At 31.9% G+C, this 19,611-nt stretch overlaps 4 protein-coding genes across 4 annotated transcripts; 1 reads left to right on the plus strand and 3 right to left on the minus strand.

Annotated features, from left to right (window-relative positions):
• The first annotated feature begins 4,025 nt into the window (after positions 1 to 4,025).
• Positions 4,026 to 6,595, plus strand: LOC130982351 (G-type lectin S-receptor-like serine/threonine-protein kinase LECRK4). The gene has a single exon (XM_057906325.1). The coding sequence runs from the start codon at positions 4,063 to 4,065 to the stop codon at positions 6,460 to 6,462; it is 2,400 nt and encodes a 799-aa protein (XP_057762308.1). The 5' UTR covers positions 4,026 to 4,062; the 3' UTR covers positions 6,463 to 6,595.
• A 25-nt stretch (positions 6,596 to 6,620) lies between these two features.
• On the minus strand, positions 6,621 to 9,064 carry LOC130982352 (ubiquitin carboxyl-terminal hydrolase 3-like). The gene is made up of 9 exons (XM_057906326.1): positions 8,936 to 9,064; positions 8,669 to 8,800; positions 8,513 to 8,551; positions 8,238 to 8,343; positions 8,099 to 8,157; positions 7,896 to 7,970; positions 7,646 to 7,694; positions 7,467 to 7,543; positions 6,621 to 7,034 (listed from the first exon to the last, which is right to left on the minus strand). The coding sequence occupies exons 1-9, from the start codon at positions 9,017 to 9,019 to the stop codon at positions 6,936 to 6,938; spliced, it is 720 nt and encodes a 239-aa protein (XP_057762309.1). The 5' UTR covers positions 9,020 to 9,064; the 3' UTR covers positions 6,621 to 6,935.
• A 1,015-nt stretch (positions 9,065 to 10,079) lies between these two features.
• On the minus strand, positions 10,080 to 12,415 carry LOC130979626 (probable enoyl-CoA hydratase 2, mitochondrial). Its single transcript, XM_057903102.1, has 7 exons — positions 12,079 to 12,415; positions 11,831 to 12,000; positions 11,679 to 11,753; positions 11,338 to 11,428; positions 11,176 to 11,227; positions 10,703 to 10,806; positions 10,080 to 10,587 (listed from the first exon to the last, which is right to left on the minus strand). The coding sequence occupies exons 1-7, from the start codon at positions 12,302 to 12,304 to the stop codon at positions 10,331 to 10,333; spliced, it is 975 nt and encodes a 324-aa protein (XP_057759085.1). The 5' UTR covers positions 12,305 to 12,415; the 3' UTR covers positions 10,080 to 10,330.
• A 1,933-nt stretch (positions 12,416 to 14,348) lies between these two features.
• LOC130983230 (uncharacterized) lies at positions 14,349 to 16,408 on the minus strand. The gene is made up of 6 exons (XM_057907429.1): positions 16,342 to 16,408; positions 16,168 to 16,204; positions 15,812 to 16,014; positions 15,639 to 15,675; positions 15,271 to 15,506; positions 14,349 to 15,091 (listed from the first exon to the last, which is right to left on the minus strand). The coding sequence occupies exons 1-6, from the start codon at positions 16,378 to 16,380 to the stop codon at positions 14,441 to 14,443; spliced, it is 1,203 nt and encodes a 400-aa protein (XP_057763412.1). The 5' UTR covers positions 16,381 to 16,408; the 3' UTR covers positions 14,349 to 14,440.
• Positions 16,409 to 19,611: the final 3,203 nt, after the last annotated feature.

Raw genomic sequence — 19,611 nt, forward strand, 5'->3', positions numbered from 1 at the left:
AATCATGTTTCAAGCCTAGAAGTGATTGGACCTATTGAAACTTAACAAATCTATTTAAATATTTCAGACATTAACGTTACAACTTCTATGACCCAAAACACAAAAAGAAGTTACGACTTCGCAGGCCCATTGTTGACTGGACCTCGAGGGTTTCATTTTCCTTGATAGTAATATGCAAGCCAATGGTTATGCAGACTCGTTGGCTAATTTCAGCATCAATCAGGAGGCCTCTACCCAAATATGGAACACCCCCCTGCTGCTCTTATGAGTATGCTATCTTGTGATGCTTCAAGGGTTCTCAATCCGAATCTTTAGTTTCCTCTTAGTTTTTTTTTTGGGCTTTAGGCCCCGTTGTAAACAAAAAAATAAACTAGTCAGATTAGTCTAATGATTAATTCACTAGTCTATTTAAGTAAATTTTGAAGATTTGAATCCTACCTTGTACATGCAGTAATTCATTGGTCAGCAACAACAAACCCTTAAATGAAATTCAGTACCACAGTTTAGTCGACGAATTATCGTGGACAAAAAAAATGTAAATTCTTATAAAAAAAAAAGAAACAAAAGATATGTATGTTAGTATGTAGATTCAATGATTGTGATGGATCCTTGAATAAGCATGTACAATTGGTTATATAGTTTTCAGATAACCGAATCGGTAATCGAACCAAAGATTGAGCTGCAGAAGGGTTCGAGACCCATAGTAGTAATAATGTCTAACGTGTCCAAGTGGGTGTGCTAAAAAAAAATATACAAAAAATTGAATACAGAATTAAAAAATATATAAAAAGCTAATTCTCATTAAAGTAAGAATAAATTATTATTTTTATCTATAAAATTTTTAAATATTGATCAATTTTTTTTTACAAAAAAAAAATTAAAGTTATATCTATAAAAAATAAAAGACGAAATATCAACAGTAAAAAAGAAAACAAAAGAAAAAAAATTAAAGAGCAAGCTAAGAAAAAATATATATAAAAAATAAGAGATTTGTGCCACTTTCAAAAAGGGAAAAATTGTTCACAAGAGGGGGAAAGACAACCATTCGAAAAAAAAAAAAAAGTAAAGCTAACTAAATAATGAAAGATGATGGAGAAGGACTTAGCAATAACTAACAATACACTGAAAAAGAGAGTATTGAAAGTGAAGCAGTCAAGACTTACAGACTTGGATCCTAATTCATGTTGCATTATAGTGATGAAGTACTTGAAAGAAATCCAAAATGAAAAGGCTAGCCCCAAAAAAGATTGACAATAAAACAAGGTAAAGAGACAAATGGAGAACAACTCTAAACCATATTAATATTTCTTATATTCCTCAATGATTGTGTTTTGGAGCTAGAGAGTGGGGAGTAGAAAGAGAATAGCTGGTATTATATAGAGGATACGAAAACTCAGTTCTAAATTTGTTGGTCTAGTTGAAACAAAAATCTGCGTATATCAATGATAGCTTGGTGAAGATTATGTGCGGATAGAGTGACTTTGAGTGGGGTTCATGGAAACTGTCATACTATTAGGTAGTGTTTAGTAGAGAGACAGAGATTGAAAGGCTGAGATTGAGAGACATAGATTAAGAGACAGAAATTGAAATAAAAATAAAACTCTAATTTAATTTTCACAAAGAATAAAATTAGAATTAATTAATTGAAATGAGGGTATTTTAAGTATAAAATGTTATTAAAATTTCAATTTCCGTCTCTAAAAATTTCAGTCAATACTGAAATTTGACAGAAATTTTAGGGACAGACAGAAATTTTAGTACCAGTCTCTGAACCAACAAACATGTCTTAGTCTCTGAATCTCTGTCCCAGTACCTCAAAACAAATGCTACCTTAGAATTGTAATGTGCGATTGGGAGAGAAAGAGGTTCTTATAAAAATTGAAAGGAAGGAAGGCAAAAAATGAAAAGAACAGGCTGTGGTTCATGTCTTGGGACATTTTGATGGTGATGCATTATTTTTGTGTGGTGTTAATTGTGTTTTGGGAGTTTTTGTTTTCTTGTAGTAGGGATAGAATAATAATTAGAAATTTTAGGATTCTGATAATAACCATGCTCTATTATGTATTGCATGTACTAGTGACATGTTTATCTTCGTTGTGGTGAGGTTTTGAAATCTAATTGTTGAAAAAAATAAAAATTATTTTTATATGATGAAACTATCTAAATATTTAAAAACTACTTCAAAATTTTATATTATCCTTTTTCTTAAATCCTGAATTATATTCATAAACTCTTATGAAAACAGTTTGCTATAGAATTCTACAAAAAAACATATATTTAACGTTAATCTTAGTTGCTTGTTTTTTATTCATTGAAATATTACTTGCTTGGTAGCTTCTATATATTGGTCCTAAATTAAGTATGAAAAGATTAATCTCTGTTCTCTGTGTACGCAGTTTACTTTAATCATTCATCAAGTGATGTGGAGCATTTTTTGGCTCATTTTTTTTATATGAAAAAAATATTGGTGTTTTTGTTGAAAATGGGAGTATTTGGTGTAATTACAGATGGGTGTATGTTTTAGGTAGAAAGTCAACACGTAGGGGGCGTGTTACAACACGTGAGGGTGTGTTTGACACGTGGGAGCATCTTAGCCAACATGTGGGGAGCGTGTTGCACCACGTGGGGGCGTGTTGGACAATGTCCACAATACTGTAAAACACTTCAAATATCAATATTCAACTAAAACATCAACTCTCTTTTCATATTAAAAATAATTTTTGGCATTTTTTTTTATTTTTCCTTTTCCGACGATAATCGTGTGAAGCAGAAAAAAAACATTTACTAGTCTAAAGTACTGTGGTAACGTTTTTACTTTTATTTTTTTATTATTTTTATTTCTGTGAAATCAACACATTTTATGACTAGCACTGCATAACTTAGCTTCAACATCTCATTAAGAATTCATATCTTCTTTTATTCAAATGTTACTTTGACTTTCCAAATTCTACGCTCAATGACATCCTATATAATGTAGGGTGTATCTCCTGTCTTAAACAATAGACATTCGTGAATTAAAAACTAAAAATAAAAAACATAATTAGTAGATTTTCGCTCCAAAAGCCAAGTGTCACCCTAAGAAATGAACAATCTTTAGCTTCAAAAGAAGAATCCATCATCGAAGCATGTTTGGCATCTTCTCTTCCAGCGCTCTTTTTCATTGAATTTTCTACTTTTCCAAATCTTAGTCATTCACTAAGTAACAATTAGTCAATTACGTGCACCATTTGTTTACTCATCATTTTTGCACTTTTCTGTTGGTAAAATTTATAGTGATTATGATATGGAGTTTTAGACACGTTCTAAAGACTCTATTTATTCAGGATTAATAAATATTTTAAAATTTAAAATATAAAATTTGTATGATATCCTTTTTTCATATGGAGTTTTTGACACGTTCTAAAGACTCTATTTATTCAGGGCTATTATATATTTTAAAATTTAAAATATAAAATTTGATATAAAATAATACTGGAGAAGAGAAACATTAAAATTTATTATTTTTATTCATCAGTAAACCATTAATATTTAAAAGTATAAGATAAAATATGTTATTGAATTACTAAACTAAAAGAACTACATTTAAAGAATCGAATTGATAGTTAAGTGATGATAAAAAATAACAACATATTTTATACACGACACTTAATTAATATTCGTCAATATATGTGTCTTTCATATCTTATTATATTTTCATAAAAAATATTTTTTCAAATATATTTAGATACATTCAAATACAATTATGCGTTAATATGATTTTATTTTTAATTTATATTCTTAAAATAAATTTATAAATAATATGTATTATTAATTTTTTGTACTTTAAAATTTATAATATATTAACCAATTTTTTATTGTAAAATTATTTTCAACTTTTTTTCCTTAAGAATTTAGGATTTATAGCTAGAATTTAAGATTTAAAATTTTGTATTTAGAATTTAGAAAGAAAAAAAAAACTCCAGTTAAATTGTTTATATATTTATGCAAATCACATTGTTAAGATTTCCACAAATGTGTATATAATAAGTAATTTCTCAAACATGTAGCAGCATCAAAATTTCCATGGCTTCACCAACCTTTTTCATCGCTTCTCTTCTCTTTCTTCACATCACACTAGCCTTTGCCAACATTACCATAAATTCAACACTCTCCACCACCAACAACAACAATGCATGGCCTTCACTTTCAGGTGAATTTGCTTTTGGATTTCACCAACTCAAAGACACAAATCTCTTCATAGTTGCCATATGGTACGACAAGATACCAGAAAAAACCATAGTTTGGAGTTCATATTCACTCAGCAATCCAACACCAACAGGATCAAAGATTCAGTTAACACCATCAGGTCTAAAACTAACAACTCCCAATGGTGAATCCACATGGATAGCACAAACCAACAACCCTGTTTCCCATGGTTCTATGCTTGACACTGGAAACTTTGTTCTTGCAAGCAGTGATAACAAGAAACTTTTGTGGCAAAGTTTCAAGAACCCCACAGATACTTTGTTGCCAAACCAAACTCTTGAATCTGATGCCACTCTCACTTCTAGATTGAGTGATACAAACTACACAAGAGGGAGGTTTCAACTCTATTTTCAGAATGACACCATCATGTTAAGTCCTCTAGCATGGCCTACCGAATTTCGCTATGATTACTACGATGTTTTGGGACATGCTGCACGCTTGGTGTTTGATGAAAGTGGTGAGATATATCTGGAGACAGAGAATGGTAATAGAACAACACCACAAGCTCCTAAATGGCAACCCAACTTAGCTCTTGATCCTAGGAACAATTACTATAGAGCAACACTTGATTACTATGGAGTTTTAACTCAATATGTTCATCCAAAGGACTCAAATTCTCAGCAAGGGTGGAGAGTTTTAAGGTACACTCCTAGTAACATTTGCACAAGTATTTTCAATGATTATGGAAGTGGTGCTTGTGGTTACAATAGCTATTGCTCCATGGAAGAACAGAGGCCTACTTGCAATTGCCCTGATGGGTATACTCTGATTGATCCAAGCAATGTTTTTGGTGGATGCCAACCGAATTTCACTCTTGGTTGCGGAGCAGATAATTATGGCAAAGAATTGCAAGCGCGCCCAGAAGATCTATATAATTTTAGTGTTTTGAGTGATGTGGATTTTCCTCTTAATGATTATGAGCAGATTCAACCTTACTCTCAAGATGAGTGCCAACAAGATTGTTTACATGATTGCAATTGTGCTGTTGCAATCTTTACCAACAATCAAACCTGTTGGAAGAAGAGGTTGCCTCTTTCTAACGGACGAGCACAAAGTGGAGGTCAAACAATACTTATCAAAACAAGAGTTGCACCTCTTGGCATTCCCACTGGTGCTGAATCAAAGAAAGATCATAATAAGATTAAGCCAGGTTTTCATGGATTACTTATTGGATCGCTTGTCATCAATGTTGTACTCCTGGCTGCAGTTCTTTTGGCTTTTCACCTGAAGAAGCGAAAAAGGGACATCAAAGTCTCAAGTCTTCTAGAAACAAATCTGCATTCTTTTAGCTATGAGGCACTGAAGGATGCGACACGGGAGTTTAGCGAAGAACTGGGAAGGGGTTCCTTTGGCATTGTTTACAAAGGAACCATAGAATCAAGGTTTTATAATGTGGTGGCAGTCAAGAAGCTTGACAGATTGGCACAAGAAGGAGAGAAGGAATTCAAGGCTGAGTTGAGTGCCATTGGTAAAACCTGCCACAAGAATCTGGTAAGGTTGATTGGATTCTGTGATGAGGGAACTAACAGAATGCTTGTCTATGAGTTCATGAGCAAAGGTGCTCTGGCAAACTTCCTGTTTGGACAAACCAAACCCATTTGGGATCTCAGGGTAAGGTTTGCTTTGGGGATTGCAAGAGGGTTGGTGTACTTGCATGAAGAGTGTGACACTCCCATCATTCATTGTGACATAAAACCTCAGAATATACTCATAGATGATAACTTCAATGCAAAGATATCTGACTTTGGGTTGGCCAAGTTGTTGTTGTCTGATCAGAGCAGGACCAACACCATGATCCGAGGAACAAGAGGTTATGTTGCTCCGGAATGGTTCAGGAATGTTCCTGTGACGGTTAAGGTGGATGTTTATAGCTTCGGCGTTATGTTACTAGAGATCATTTGCTGCAGAAAGAGTGTGCTGATGTTGGAGTCCGGGGAGGAAGAGAAGGCTGTGCTGACTGATTGGGCTTATGATTGCTTTGTAGAAAGGAAAATAGATGCATTGGTGGATGATGATACGGAGGCTATAGCTGACAGTGGAAGGTTACAAAGGTGGGTGAAGATAGCAATTTGGTGCATTCAAGAGCATCATGAAAAGAGGCCAACAATGGGGATTGTGTTGCAAATGCTTGAAGGCTTGGTTGAAGTCTCGGACCCACCATCACCCTTTTCTTTAAATCCGGTTTCTTCACTGCCCCACGGCCAAGAACCAAAATAGAAAGGGGACAAAAAGATATCCCTGCCAGTGCTTTGATTTTGATTTTGATTTAGTATGTACAAATTACATAGCGAATGGTTATCTTGTATTTTCAACTCTCTTAACTAGTTGTAATTCATGCATAATGAAAAATTCGTACTTTTTAGGCTCATTTGTGATTCTCTGAACACAACTTATGATATATTCATATCTTCATCGGTAACGTTTTTTGTAATATGCTGTTAGTTACAGGGGCTGCCTGTTACAGACGGTGTCCTTGGACCATGCATATGCAGACATCTTCGCATGATTGAATTGTCTCGAAATTCCATCCATTAAATCAACGATATTTTTACTCGCACTGCATTAAATCTTAAATCGAAGAGCATCCATTTCCTAGACGCTTTATGAAAATAAAATCTGAGCATAGCACTGGCACATTCAGTAAGCAGATACATGGATTCCTTCAACATGAAACTTGACAGCCTTAGCCCTTAGAATCCATCCTTGGATTTCTTTGAGACAGCAATGACATTGAAGTTGATGGAGTCTGGATTTTTCTGGATCATGCTCTTAATCACTTTAGCTGCATCCTGTTGTAATTAAGAGACATTAGTTTTTCTGAAAAATACAACTAAAGATAGAAAAGAGACAACAGTTATTGCAACTTAGAAGAATGCATCAACAGAACGCAAAAGGAGCATACACGTGATATATGCAAATTTTTAAGCACAGTCTGTGGCCAGATTTTCCAAGATGATTCCTTTTTTTTTTTTGGGCAGTTCAACAGTCAAACAAACTCAAAAGCATTACCAATTCCTATAAAATTGGTCTTAAAAGGGCGAATGTTTCAGTCATGGCAAATTGTCCGAGCCATTTTAAAAGAACAACCAGTCCATTGTTTCTTCATGCATCATTTAAATTCAAAGCCCTCTACCAGGACAATAAAATCATTTGGCAATACTAACGATTTCGTTTGAAGATCTTTAGGGAACAAACAATTATTGCCTATGCAATATATTTACCTTCAACAAAGTACTTGGAGAAGATGGACCATGAGATATTGGCTCTGACTTTCTTCCATCAAGCTCATAAAGTTGACCTGAATGGGTTTAATTACACAGAAATTAATCAGGTAAATGTAACCAAAATAAAGGGGATGAGGGCAAAGCCTCATATATATGCAGTTATATAAAGAAATTACCATCCACACAAGCAAAGCAGATAAAATGAGCATATGCATTATCTGCTGCCTGCATTACAAATATTTGAAAGACAAAAAAGGGGATAAGTTGACAGATTGAATTAAATATAAGCATCATACTAACAAGGCCTAAATTGATTCAAGTACATCGGATTAAAATTTTAAAGATATGAAAAAAATGACCATTTTAACTACTATATCAGTATGACTGAATCACTAATATATCATCTTCACATCATTCTCCATTTACCTCTGTATCGCCAGCATTTGCTGCCACTGAATGAGCAACTTCCATTTCTCCATCATTCTCAAGGAATTTTGCACGCTGTACAATACAAAAGTTCAAACAAGTAAAATTTAGTAATATTTCAAGCTCATCAATAACATGTTTTCCCGGCAGCACATGTGGATATACATAAAGGAAGACACAAAGTCCAGGCAGAGAGGAACAACCTGCATTGGATCCATGCTTGCAGTAGATTTAAAGAACTTATCCAAGAATGACCCATCAACTGACAAAATCAACACCGACCGAGTGAGAAATAATGGTTGATGTCTTAAAAGTCTATTCCATCTACTACTGAAGACTTACCAAGCTTAATCTCAGACGTGGGGTTGCCAAGAGCATGAAGCAATCCTACTGTACCACAAGCATTACCCACAGTTTGCTTCATAAAATACACTTTACTGCTATATTCCTAAAAAAAAAAACCCCTCAAAAAAGGTTGTTCATAATAAAAAAATCAAGGATAATGCGCTATGTGCTAACCAGAATAGAATTTTATTGTTTTTCTGAATATTGAAACATGCATGTAAAGTGTCTTAAAATTGAAAATGAATATCCACAAACAGATTATGTGCACTCACCCTTTTTTCATGTTCCTGTTGCAACCTCTCTTCTTCAGTCTGGTAATATCAAAATGTTTTAAAAAATCAGAAGAAAAGAAACAGCATAGTCACATTCATGTGCATAAAATAAAAAAATAAAATAAAATAAAATAAAATAAAAAAGAAAAGGGAAACCTGAGTGGTTATAGGATAAAGGAAAAGAACAGCAAGAACAGGCTTAGGAACCATTTCGAGAAGCTGATCATCTAAGCCATAAACATCACAGCATTCTGCTTCATCCTGTGGAAGCCCAAGCCCCCATAGGAACTGCAACAATCATCCAAAAACAACACATTTAAATTATGCGTTCATGTTCAAACTATTCGGCAATAAAAATTTGTTACTGTCATAATCTTAATTGCATTAGAAACTAACTGCGAGAGAGGATTAGTAGGAAAGAACCTGGTTCATGACATCAGGATTAGCTTCGAGAGGAAGCCACCTTTTAGAGGAAGCAGAAGAGGTGCTTTGTTGTACCGACGCCATTGTTGTTGTTAAAAGTTTTTTGCTTCTTTCCTTCCCACTCCAGGCACACACTTCGCGAGTTCTCGTTTTCATTATTATTTATACTTTTATTTAGTCTTCTGTTGGGCCTTATTGGGCCTGAGTCTACACCAACCAGGCCCAGGATTTCAACAACCGAAGCCTAGCCCATTTAACCACATGCCCTCTCTTGTTTCAGCTTTTCAGTTGACATACATATTCTAGTATTCTACAGATATGTACTATGCAGCAAAAACTGTTACTTCGTTTTTATAATATTTCTTGATGGCTTTTATTTATCTATTCTGGAATAAGTAGAAGTTATTATAAAATATCCCTAGATATTAGAAAAATCAAAAAATATTTTTTTGTTTTTATAAATTTTATATTGACTTTTGTTTCATGAGTGAAAGTGAGAAAATAACTAGAAGTTTTAGGAACCAGAAAGAGTACTGAAACAAAAATGTTTGCTACTAAGTGTGACTTGGGTAGTTATTCAGTTAAAGTTTTTCGTTGCTTGGAAGAACACATCAGCGTAGAAAAATTACAGATGGATTCAGTGCTGGAGTATTCAAGTAAGGTAATAACTAATAACAACTATATGTCTAAAGCATAATAAGAGGCGAAAATTTGATGTTTGAAAAAGCTTTATTTAAGAGGTGAAAATCGATATGTCTAAAATATTTAGATTGTGTTTGATTTGCATTTTTAAATTTGTTTTCATTTTCAGTGTTTTTTTTTCTAGATTTTATGAAGGAAAAAATAAAAATAAGAAGTAAAAACAAAAAACAGAATTTTATTATTTTTACTGTTTTCACTTTTTGCTTTACAAAATTCAGAAAACAAAAAATACTGAAAATGAAAATGCAAATCAAACGCACCCTTATTTTCTGTTTTTATAACAAAACAATATGACACATTTTACTAGAAGGATTTGGCTCTTCATGTTGTTGCTGCACTTTAGAATTAGAAAGTAAAACACCTTAGAGGCTTAAATTATTGATGAGAGCATCTTAACTATTCGCCATATTTTGCATGACCCTCCTGAAAGGCCATATCTTTTACTTTAAAATTATACTGATATCACAAGTTGAGGTGAGAACATAAAAATTGGTGGTGTTATATAGTTTTACAAGAACACAATTGCAAAAACAAAATCCATTAGTTCTTAAAGGACCACACAACCATCGGTACCAAACATTACAGGTGGAGAAGAATTGAATTTATTGAATGTTTGATTCAAAACATCAATGACCACCTCATAATTTAACCTCCCTAGCATTCAAGAAACAACTAGCCATGGTGGTACTTCTTTCATTCACCTTTGTAGTTTGGCTTTCTCTTCTCAACAAATGCAGCCAAGCCTTCCAACCTATCTTTGGTATTCAAAGTCATCTCATAGCATGCTTCTTCCAAATCTGCAGCTTCTGCCGGATCTATTATCAGAAGTCCCTCCTCAATTGCTCTTTTACCAGCCCTTACGGCAATCGGACCCTTCTCATTGATGTTCCTGGCAACCTCAAGTGCCTTTGTGTAAGCTTCACCAGCAGGAACACAGTAGTTGGCAAGCCCTGCAGTAAATGGAACAGTACACAATGTGTTATGTGTTCAAAGATATTCTTGTACCTCCAAATTAGTTAGAGTTTATTAAACAATGATAAATATGGTGGGAACTAATCAGCGTACCTAGAGCCTCAGCTTCTCTGCCGTAAACCCTTCGACCGGTCAATATAAGATCCTTTGCTATTGCCTTACTGATCAATCGAGGTAGTCTTCTTGTTGCACCAGCCCTGTCCAAATAATAATTCTATTAAGGCATTTCATTTTACACCATATGTTGATAATTGGGCTGTTGGTACACTCGTTTGAACTTGCATCAGCAGGAGAAATAAGTTGTTCTCGAAGCCAAAGCATTAAAAACATATGATGATAACCAAATCAAACAATAATTGAAAAAAGTAAAAGAAAAAAGATTCAAATTCCCTACTTCAATTCATCTTATTTAACAAGTATATTCTTCATTAACTATCTTGAAATTGTATCATTCATTCATTATTTGTTGGTAGTGAGCAGAACTAGTTTAGATATAGAGTTGAAAGTCACAATAGAAATGATGCAGTATGGCTATGTGAAGATCTAAAGATCTAAATAATATATACCCCGGGATTATAGCATGTCCTGTCTCTGGCAAACCCAAGACAGCATCTTCTCCTATAAGCCATGAAAGGGGAAGAAAATCAATTTATATAATATTTCAATTTCATTATAAGCATATAAAATATACAGATACAGTTTGTGATTAATCTGTCATGTTTAAGTACCGCATATTCGAAAGTCGCATGCCAGGGCCAGTTCAAGCCCACCACCCAATGCTGCCCCTTCAACAGCAGCAATAGTTGGTATGGGAAGCCTCTGAATAGGAAATGACAAAGTTAAGTAATTCATACAAGTTTCAAGAAGGCAGGTTCACAGAGATGCAAAATCAGAACAAAAAGAGTAATTTCATTCACAGAACTGAAAAAACTAAAAGAGTAATTTCATAGGCATTAACACAAACAGGTTAAGGTCATGAATACAGAGTTCGATTATATGATGTGTGGATTGTGCTGTTCTGTTGTTCAAGTAAAATTAGCGAGTGTTAGATATATAATCGTTCATATACCTCTAGAAATGAGAAAGTTGCGCGAAGAGCTTTGGAATATTCCCGAACCTCAAATGCAGTAAACGTCTTGCGTTCCTATAAGTAACAATAGTAACACAATATTTGAATGAAGTTGATTTCAAAATGCAGAGGGTGATTTATATTTGTTATACCTTCAAATCGGCACCAGCACAATAGACACCAGGAACTGAACTGGTGATGATGGCAACATTAGTGGAAGAATCTTGATTAATCAACTCTAATGCATGCTTTAACCCTCTCATTAATTTGGTGTCTATGGCATTCTTATTTTTAGGCCTATCCAAAGTTACCTCAACAATCCCTGGCCAAAAAGAGAATTAAGTAAAATTACAGGTATACCCTCGGCGGTTACACCATGATCAACAAACTTAAGTCTTACCAGAATCTGAGTGTTGGAGTTTTTGAAGCTTGACGAACTCAGAAGCGGAAGGCTCCAAAATGAGGGTCCGTTGGGTCTGATACTGATAGTGATGATGTGTGGCGATGTGGTGAGGTTGATTGGAAACTGTAACGAAGCTCAAAGAAGCTTTATACTGATAAGCTATCACATTGGAAATGGAGTCTCTACCCACACTCCTGCTCAGTGATCTCAACGCATGCATCATTTTTTTCTTCTTCTCTCTTGAGCTCAAAGAAGATTAGTAACTAAGCTTTTTTTTTTTCTTATTTGCAGGATGGCAGCAAAAAGAGAGAATGATGAAATCGTTGCATTTTTATATCAATTAATTGATATCGATGGTGGTGCTGACAGTGCGCTCATCTCTAGACAAGATAAGGTTCCAAACTGGAAGAAATTCATTTATTAGGTGCACCACTATTATTGGCTGTTGTCTTAATTCTAAACTCAAGTGTCTCTCTCTTAGAATTTCCTTTTTTTGTTCAAACACGATTCTAAATAAAATATTAAAAATAAGACATAAAAAATAAAAATATAAAATTTTATATTATTATATTTTATTTAATAATAAATTAAAATAAATTATAAAAATTTAATTTTTTATATTCAAAAAATTTAATATATATAATAATAATAATAATAATAATAAATATAATTATAAAAATGAGTAAGAATAATAAAAAAATAAAAAATAAGTTATATTTTTTATTAGTATTTTTATATTTTTTTTATTAAGATAGATATAAAATATGATAAACTAAGAATTAATCTGTTATAAATTAAAATTTTATTTAAAAATTTATTGTTATTGACTAATAAATTACTATGTATATAAAATGAGATACAATTCCTAAAATTTATTTAAATAAATAAATAAATTGACCACTCGCCTATGTGGCACTTTAAAAGACTACAACAACTGTCACCAAAAACAAGACTACAACAAGTGCCACTTATACACATGCGTCAGCCACAGAATTTCCTTCTTTTAGAAAGTTGAGTGGATGGGCAGCCTTTCCTTTTTTATATCCATCAAGAGACAGAAGATGGGCCTAATCCAATATATTGATATGATGGTACAAATTCGGGCTATAGAATCCCCCCGCACCTCTTTTTTTTTTTTAAAGATAACTTTGTTTATGAAAAGCAAAATGAATTGCATAATAATCAGTTAATCACTAAGAATCAATTATCAAATAATTTTTTCGAAATTTCTTTAGTAAACGAATGAAGGTGGGCTAAAAATAATAATTACAACTCAGTTTTCGAAATGTATGTTGTACAAGACATTTTTATTTTTTATTATAAAAAGAATCATTTTTATTCTTAATTAAAAAATATTTTGTATCATAATACGATTCTAATTTTTTAGGATAAAATATTCTTTTAATATCTAACATTTAGATTTTTTCTTTTAATTTTTTGGTACTTTTTTTTAAAAGTATTTTTTTCTCAATTATAATTTTCTTTTAGATAGTGACAAATATCATAATTATAGTAGTCATAACTCATAAGGATAGTTGTAGTGGTTTGAGAACGAAAATAATAAAATAATAAAAAAATAGAAAAAAAATTTTAAAAATGCATTTTCTCAAGAAAAAACTTTAATTTTAACTAATAAACTAAAATAAAACGAAATATAATATTTAGAATAAAAATATATTATTTCATACATTAGAAAAAAAGTTAAAATTTAATCTGAATATTAGAAATTAAAACAATAATTTACCAAATCTTTTATCATTGTGTTAATATAAAAGAGACATACATTAGAGATAAAACCTTTTTTTTTGTCAGGAGATAAAACATGCTTAAACGGGAAAAAAACAAAAACTTTTGCTAGAATATAATTAAGATAAATTAGGATCAATTAAAATTATTTAGTATATCTAAATATTTATTATAAAATATTACGTCTTTTTTATTATGATTCTCTTAGTCTCTATAAATACTCTTCTATATTGTATCATTCAAAACAACTTGAGTACACAATTTGAATAGACAACTTAAATAGACAATTTGAATACACTCAATAATACCCAAATCTTTTCTCCAGTTTAGTCTCTTGTTTCTAACAAAACTTAAAATTTACTTTCTCATTTGATCTTAAGACAACTTTTTTTCCCAGCACGAAGAAAAAAATATTACATAGACCAATCTGAATTTGGTGAACACAGTCAAATAATAAACTTTTTGCTTGTTCAATTGATTAGTGTTACACACTTACACACCATTCGACAAGTAGATTATCAACATTGATTTCGTCCGAAGACTAGAAAGTAATAAAAACTCACTGCACAATTAGCCTTGAGCAGTTGAAGAACATGTCTCTAACAATATTTTCTTATAAAACTCTATGAACCCATTTCTCAAGCCTAAGTTGCTTCAGAGCAGGCCCAACATACGGTTTACCCTTTTGAGGGCATTTCCATTTCCCTGTAATCTCAATGACATTGGATTGTTGAACATTTGTTACATCTGTTAATGCCTTTCTCTTTTTGACAGCTTGCTTTTCACAGGCCAATGGAACTGTTCCTGTTTTTGTTGAACATTGTAGTGATACTATTTCTGGTTTCTTCCAAGAATTTTCACCATTTGGTTTGGCACATTTGTCCTTCCCTGTTGAAATAAATCCATCATTTTCTTTATTTCTTGTACAAGTTGAACTCGTTCCTGAGGATCTTTTACATAAACTTATGCTCACATCAACCGTGCCATGTTGGATCTTAGCTTCTGATTTTCCTTCTCTGATATCATTATTTTGTATCATTTCTTGAATTCTATAGCCTGAAGTTTTCTTGACATCTAATGGCACTATCTGCGCTTCTCGGCTACAATTAACACTTCCATGATTCATCCTTATTGTTTCCCCATACTCCTTTGGATTAGAATGATGTTTCAATGTCTTATCCTGTATACATGGCTGCAAAACATTTTCCAAATGGGAAGTGCATGTAGTAGCTAAACTTTTTTCAACTGCACTACCATTGTCACCCTGTGATTTTCAGTTTTCAACACCAGAGAAAATTAATGAACACAGATAAGTTGGATGTGTTGATGTATTGCAAGTGCAAAGTAATATGTAACCTACTTAGTATGTATTAAAAAAGTGTTATGTATACCCTATTACTTCTATCATAGAAAGATTGTTGAAAAAGAAATCTAGAATAGTACCCTCCTAGAAGCCTCTTCTATCCTTTTGTTTTCATCAGAAGGGCTATGATGTGGAAAACATGCTTTTGGATGATCATTCTGAGACCTGTCTTCATCTTCATTTATGACTTCTAAATCAAGCCTTTCCTTCTCACACTCACTCGCTTCTGAAACAACATCCTTAGTCATGCTATACGTATCCGGCACATAAGACTCGTATGCATAGCTGGAGAACCAGTTTCCAATATCAAGAGGCTCTGAATCAAAAGAGAAAATATAGCAAGCACAGATATACACAAAGTAACCACAGTTAACTAGTGGAAATAATCAAACATTTCACATTTTCTGTAAGATTAAACGTTTCTTGGTAGCCAAATCAGAGGACAAACCTGAAAAGGGTGAGTCTGAGCTAAAAGAATCCAAACTCTGCCCAAAAAAAAAAAATTAAAACCTTAAAAGCCCCTTCTGAGCTACAGACAATAATACAGTTCGTTAAATTCCTTCTTTTTTTTAATGGTTATGCATTCAATTCAAAATTAGCAAGTTGAATTGAAAAATTTACCCTGGTCAAACACACTTTCTCATTGTGCTTATCATCCTCAACTACTTCATCTTGGATCTTATCAATTTCGAAATTCGCATTTTCTTCTTCATTTTTCTGGATATTGGATCCTCTAAACTCAGATTCTTCAAACCCAAAATTTGTATCCGGATCGGGAGACTGATACTTGTAGCTTGAGAACCAGTTACCAACATCAGGAGGCTCTAACAGATAAGCCCACAAAACACATTTACCAAAATGAGTGCATATTTTTCTGCTTAAAGTTTAAAACTTTAAGAACCCCTAAGTTTCTTGTTTCTAACCCATTACTCGATTTCATGCTGTTAGGAAATTTTCAATAAGAAATTGATACATACCAGAAGGGAATGAAGGTGACGGAAACGAATTGGAAATCTAAAACAAGCAGAAAGGGGGGGGGGGGGGGGGGGGCGGGGCGGGAATCAAGTCAGAAAATTGAAAATGTAATTTTCTCAGCTGCCAAACAGTGAAAAAAGAGAACGGCAGAAGCAAAATGTGGTTGAGGATTTTACCTGGGAATCTAGGTTTTCAGGGCTTAGAATTGAATCCATGAAAACGCATCTGAAGAATCTAGGCTGGGAAGACACACGAGAAGCTGAAATAATAAAATTATGTTTACTTCTCTTTCGGAATTTTGAATGATATGCCAAATTTTTGCTTCTTCGCGGCGCGGTTTGGCGCCAATTTTGAAAAAGTTTAAAGAAAGAAACTATTTTTAATAAATATGATATTCTTTTATAGATTTATATAAAAAATATTTAAAAAAAAAAAAGTATGTTCTCAATTTTGTATAGAAGATGAAAAAAGAATTGATCTTACCACGTGTAGTCTAAAAATCAGTTTACAATTAAAATATAAAATATATATTAAAAATAAATTAAAATATATATTTATACACAAATATATTCTACCTAATTTTTGTGTGAACATAATATTTTTTTAAGGAAATTTCTATAAAAAAAAAAAACTATATTTTTTATAAAAAAAGAAATGTACTGTGATAGTGAGTGGCAATTTCACAAAAATACCCATATAAAAATTAGATAGCGTTGGGGAGTTAATAAAGGATAATTACATCTTTAATTTGCTTAACATTTTGAAAAAAAAAACAATGTTTTTTATTTATAAAAGGTTTAATTACTTTTTTTATTTCTATAGGTTTGTGAAATTTTTAATTAGATCTCTATTTTTTTCTTTTAATTGAGTCTTTGCACCAATTTTTTTTTTAATTGAATCTTTATACTATTTTTTTTTCTTTTAATTGGGTCCTGGTACTAATTTTTTTTAATTGAGTCCCGATACAATTAAACCAATTACTATCAAGAGGGACCTAATTAAAAAAAAAAAATTGGTGCAGGAACCCAATTGAAAGGGAAAAAAATATGGCGACTTAATTGAAAATTTCGCGAAACTATAGGGACCAACAAAATAATTAAACCTTTATAAAATATACACTTTTTCCATCAAAATTAAAATAACATATAATTTAGTCTTTTGTTCAAAATACTATAATAGTGATAATAATATATTTATTATTATTGCAATATATATTTTTTTAATATTTTTTATCACATGATACAAAATATTTAATTTGTTTATTACATTAATATTACATAAAATTTAGACTCATTCTTAAATATTCTATATTCTTATTAATTAAACAAATATTAACTCTATTTATTATATATGGTTCAAATTTAAAATTTATGGTTTGGAGTTAAAATTTAAAATATTTTTCCCTTTCTTAAATCTGATGGCAAGTTAATTTTAACGAAATGTTACAACTCTTCACTTTTTCCTAACAAATTAGCCTTTGCATAAAATTTATTACATTAATAATCATATAATATATAAAAAAATTAAATTAAATATTTTCATAATAAGTTTAAATATTTTATATTGTGTAAAATATTAAAAATATATAAAATGTATTATTATTATTATTATTATTTAAAATATATTATTTGAATCAGGTTAAGTACATAAAGGATAAAAACGAGGAAGTTCTCAAGAGGAGAAGATCAATGAAAGATGAAAAAATTACTTCTACGAGTTATTTAATGAAGGACAGAAGACTTTTCCAAGTCTTGGTCGATTATACGCTAGGGAAAAAGATCAAAACTTCGACTACTATCGAAGGATTCGAGACTTTGAGGTAAAAGAGGCTCTAAAGCGGATGAAAAATGGTAGGGCAGCAGGACCCAATAATATTTCGATGGTCTTAGAGAAAAAGGTATCAGTTGGTTAACCAAGCTTTTTAATGATATTTTAAAGTCAAAGAAGACATCAAATGAGTGGAGAAAGAGCACCTTGATAACTATCTATAGGAATAAGACGGATATACAAAATTGCAAAAATTATAGAGGGATCAAGCTCATGAGCCATATCATGAAGTGATGAAAAAGGGTGATAGAACGGAGACTAAGACAAGAGACACAAGTAACAGAGAACCAATTTGGTTTTATGTCAAGCAGATCCACCACTGAAGCGATATAGCTTTTAAGAAGATTGATGGAGAGGTGTCGTAATAATAAAAGGAATCTACATATGATGTTTATTGATTGGAAAAAGCGTACGATAGGGTGCCAAAGAAGGTCTTATAGAAAGTTTTGGAAAGGAATAGAGTAAGGATCACATATATTCGTGTAATTAAAGACATGTATGATAGGCTACAAATAGTGTGAAAACTCACGGTGGTGTGACAAAAAATTTCCTATTAGTATAGGATTACACCAAGGATCATCCTTAAGTCGATACCTCTTCACATTATTCTTGGAAGTACTCATAGAACATATCCAAGAGTCTGTGCCATGGTGCATACTTTTTGCCGATGATATCACCTTATGAAAGAGGCAAAGGAAGACCTAAATAAGAAGTTGGATTTATGGAGAGAAGCTCTAGAAGTGTATGGTTTGCGCATAAGTTGTAGCAAGACGGAATATATGGAATGTAAGTTCAGCCGCTGAAGAGAAAACTCTAATACAGAAGTGAAGATTGGAGAAAACATCCTATGAAAAGTTAAAAGTTTTAAATATCTTAAGTGCATCATACAGGATAATGCAAAGATTGAACAGGATGTAAATTATAGGATCCAAGCTGGTCAAAATAGCGGAGTGCATAAAAGTGCCTTTAAAACTCAAAGGTAAATTCTATCGCACTGCTAAACGGTTTTTCTGTAGACATGATAGAATTCAATGCATAGTTATTAAAATCGGATCAGACCGATCAATTCGATCGAAAAACCAGTAAACCAAACACTATATCGGTCCAGTCCGATATTTGGACCGTACATGACAAAGAACCGAAATGAATTGGTTAAACTCGGAGTTAACTGATTAAAACCGATTTTTGAAAATGCTTAAGGTGTGATTCAAATCCCTGTCATCAGTGAGAGAAATGTCTTTCACAACCACCAAGCTGTCATGCTTTTTATTAATATATATGCAAATTATAATACATATAGATATCTTTTATTAAATAGTTTACTTCTATTTAATAGATTTTAATTTTAGTTATAAACTCACTCATTTTTAAATTAATTATATTTTTATTTAACAATAATTACAAACTCACTTAATTTTTCTTTTCAAAATTATATAATATCTATTAATATTATTTTTTAATAAATACTTATAGTATATAATAGTATAATAGATATAAACTAATTAATGAATTATTAAAATTTAAAAATAATAGTTATTTTAATATAAAAACTAAATAAAAATATTTATGAAATAGTAAAATTAACAAACCACTTATTGTTCATGTTCCATATTGTTTTA

The sequence above is a fragment of the Arachis stenosperma genome, chromosome 5 (genome assembly GCF_014773155.1).
Source record: "Arachis stenosperma cultivar V10309 chromosome 5, arast.V10309.gnm1.PFL2, whole genome shotgun sequence".
NCBI classification, from domain to species: Eukaryota; Viridiplantae; Streptophyta; class Magnoliopsida; order Fabales; family Fabaceae; genus Arachis; species Arachis stenosperma.

Excerpts from the sequence above, each read along its gene's own strand:
- LOC130983230 (XM_057907429.1), bottom strand. The coding sequence starts at position 16,380 with ATGGATTCAATTCTAAGCCCTGAAAACCTAGATTCCCAG. Across the intron at positions 16,205-16,341 it reads CTGAAAACCTAGATTCCCAG|ATTTCCAATTCGTTTCCGTC; the intron begins GTAAAATCCTCA and ends TGCTTGTTTTAG. Across the intron at positions 16,015-16,167 it reads GTCACCTTCATTCCCTTCTG|AGCCTCCTGATGTTGGTAAC; the intron begins GTATGTATCAAT and ends CTTATCTGTTAG.
- LOC130979626 (XM_057903102.1), bottom strand. The coding sequence starts at position 12,304 with ATGATGCATGCGTTGAGATCACTGAGCAGGAGTGTGGGTAGAGACTCC. Across the intron at positions 12,001-12,078 it reads ACTCCAACACTCAGATTCTG|GGATTGTTGAGGTAACTTTG; the intron begins GTAAGACTTAAG and ends CTTTTTGGCCAG. Across the intron at positions 11,754-11,830 it reads GTGCTGGTGCCGATTTGAAG|GAACGCAAGACGTTTACTGC; the intron begins GTATAACAAATA and ends TGTTACTTATAG.
- LOC130982351 (XM_057906325.1), top strand. The coding sequence starts at position 4,063 with ATGGCTTCACCAACCTTTTTCATCGCTTCTCTTCTCTTTCTTCACATC.
- LOC130982352 (XM_057906326.1), bottom strand. The coding sequence starts at position 9,019 with ATGGCGTCGGTACAACAAAGCACCTCTTCTGCTTCCTCTAAAAGGTGG. Across the intron at positions 8,552-8,668 it reads TTTATCCTATAACCACTCAG|ACTGAAGAAGAGAGGTTGCA; the intron begins GTTTCCCTTTTC and ends TGATATTACCAG. Across the intron at positions 7,695-7,895 it reads CAAATGCTGGCGATACAGAG|GCAGCAGATAATGCATATGC; the intron begins GTAAATGGAGAA and ends TTTGTAATGCAG.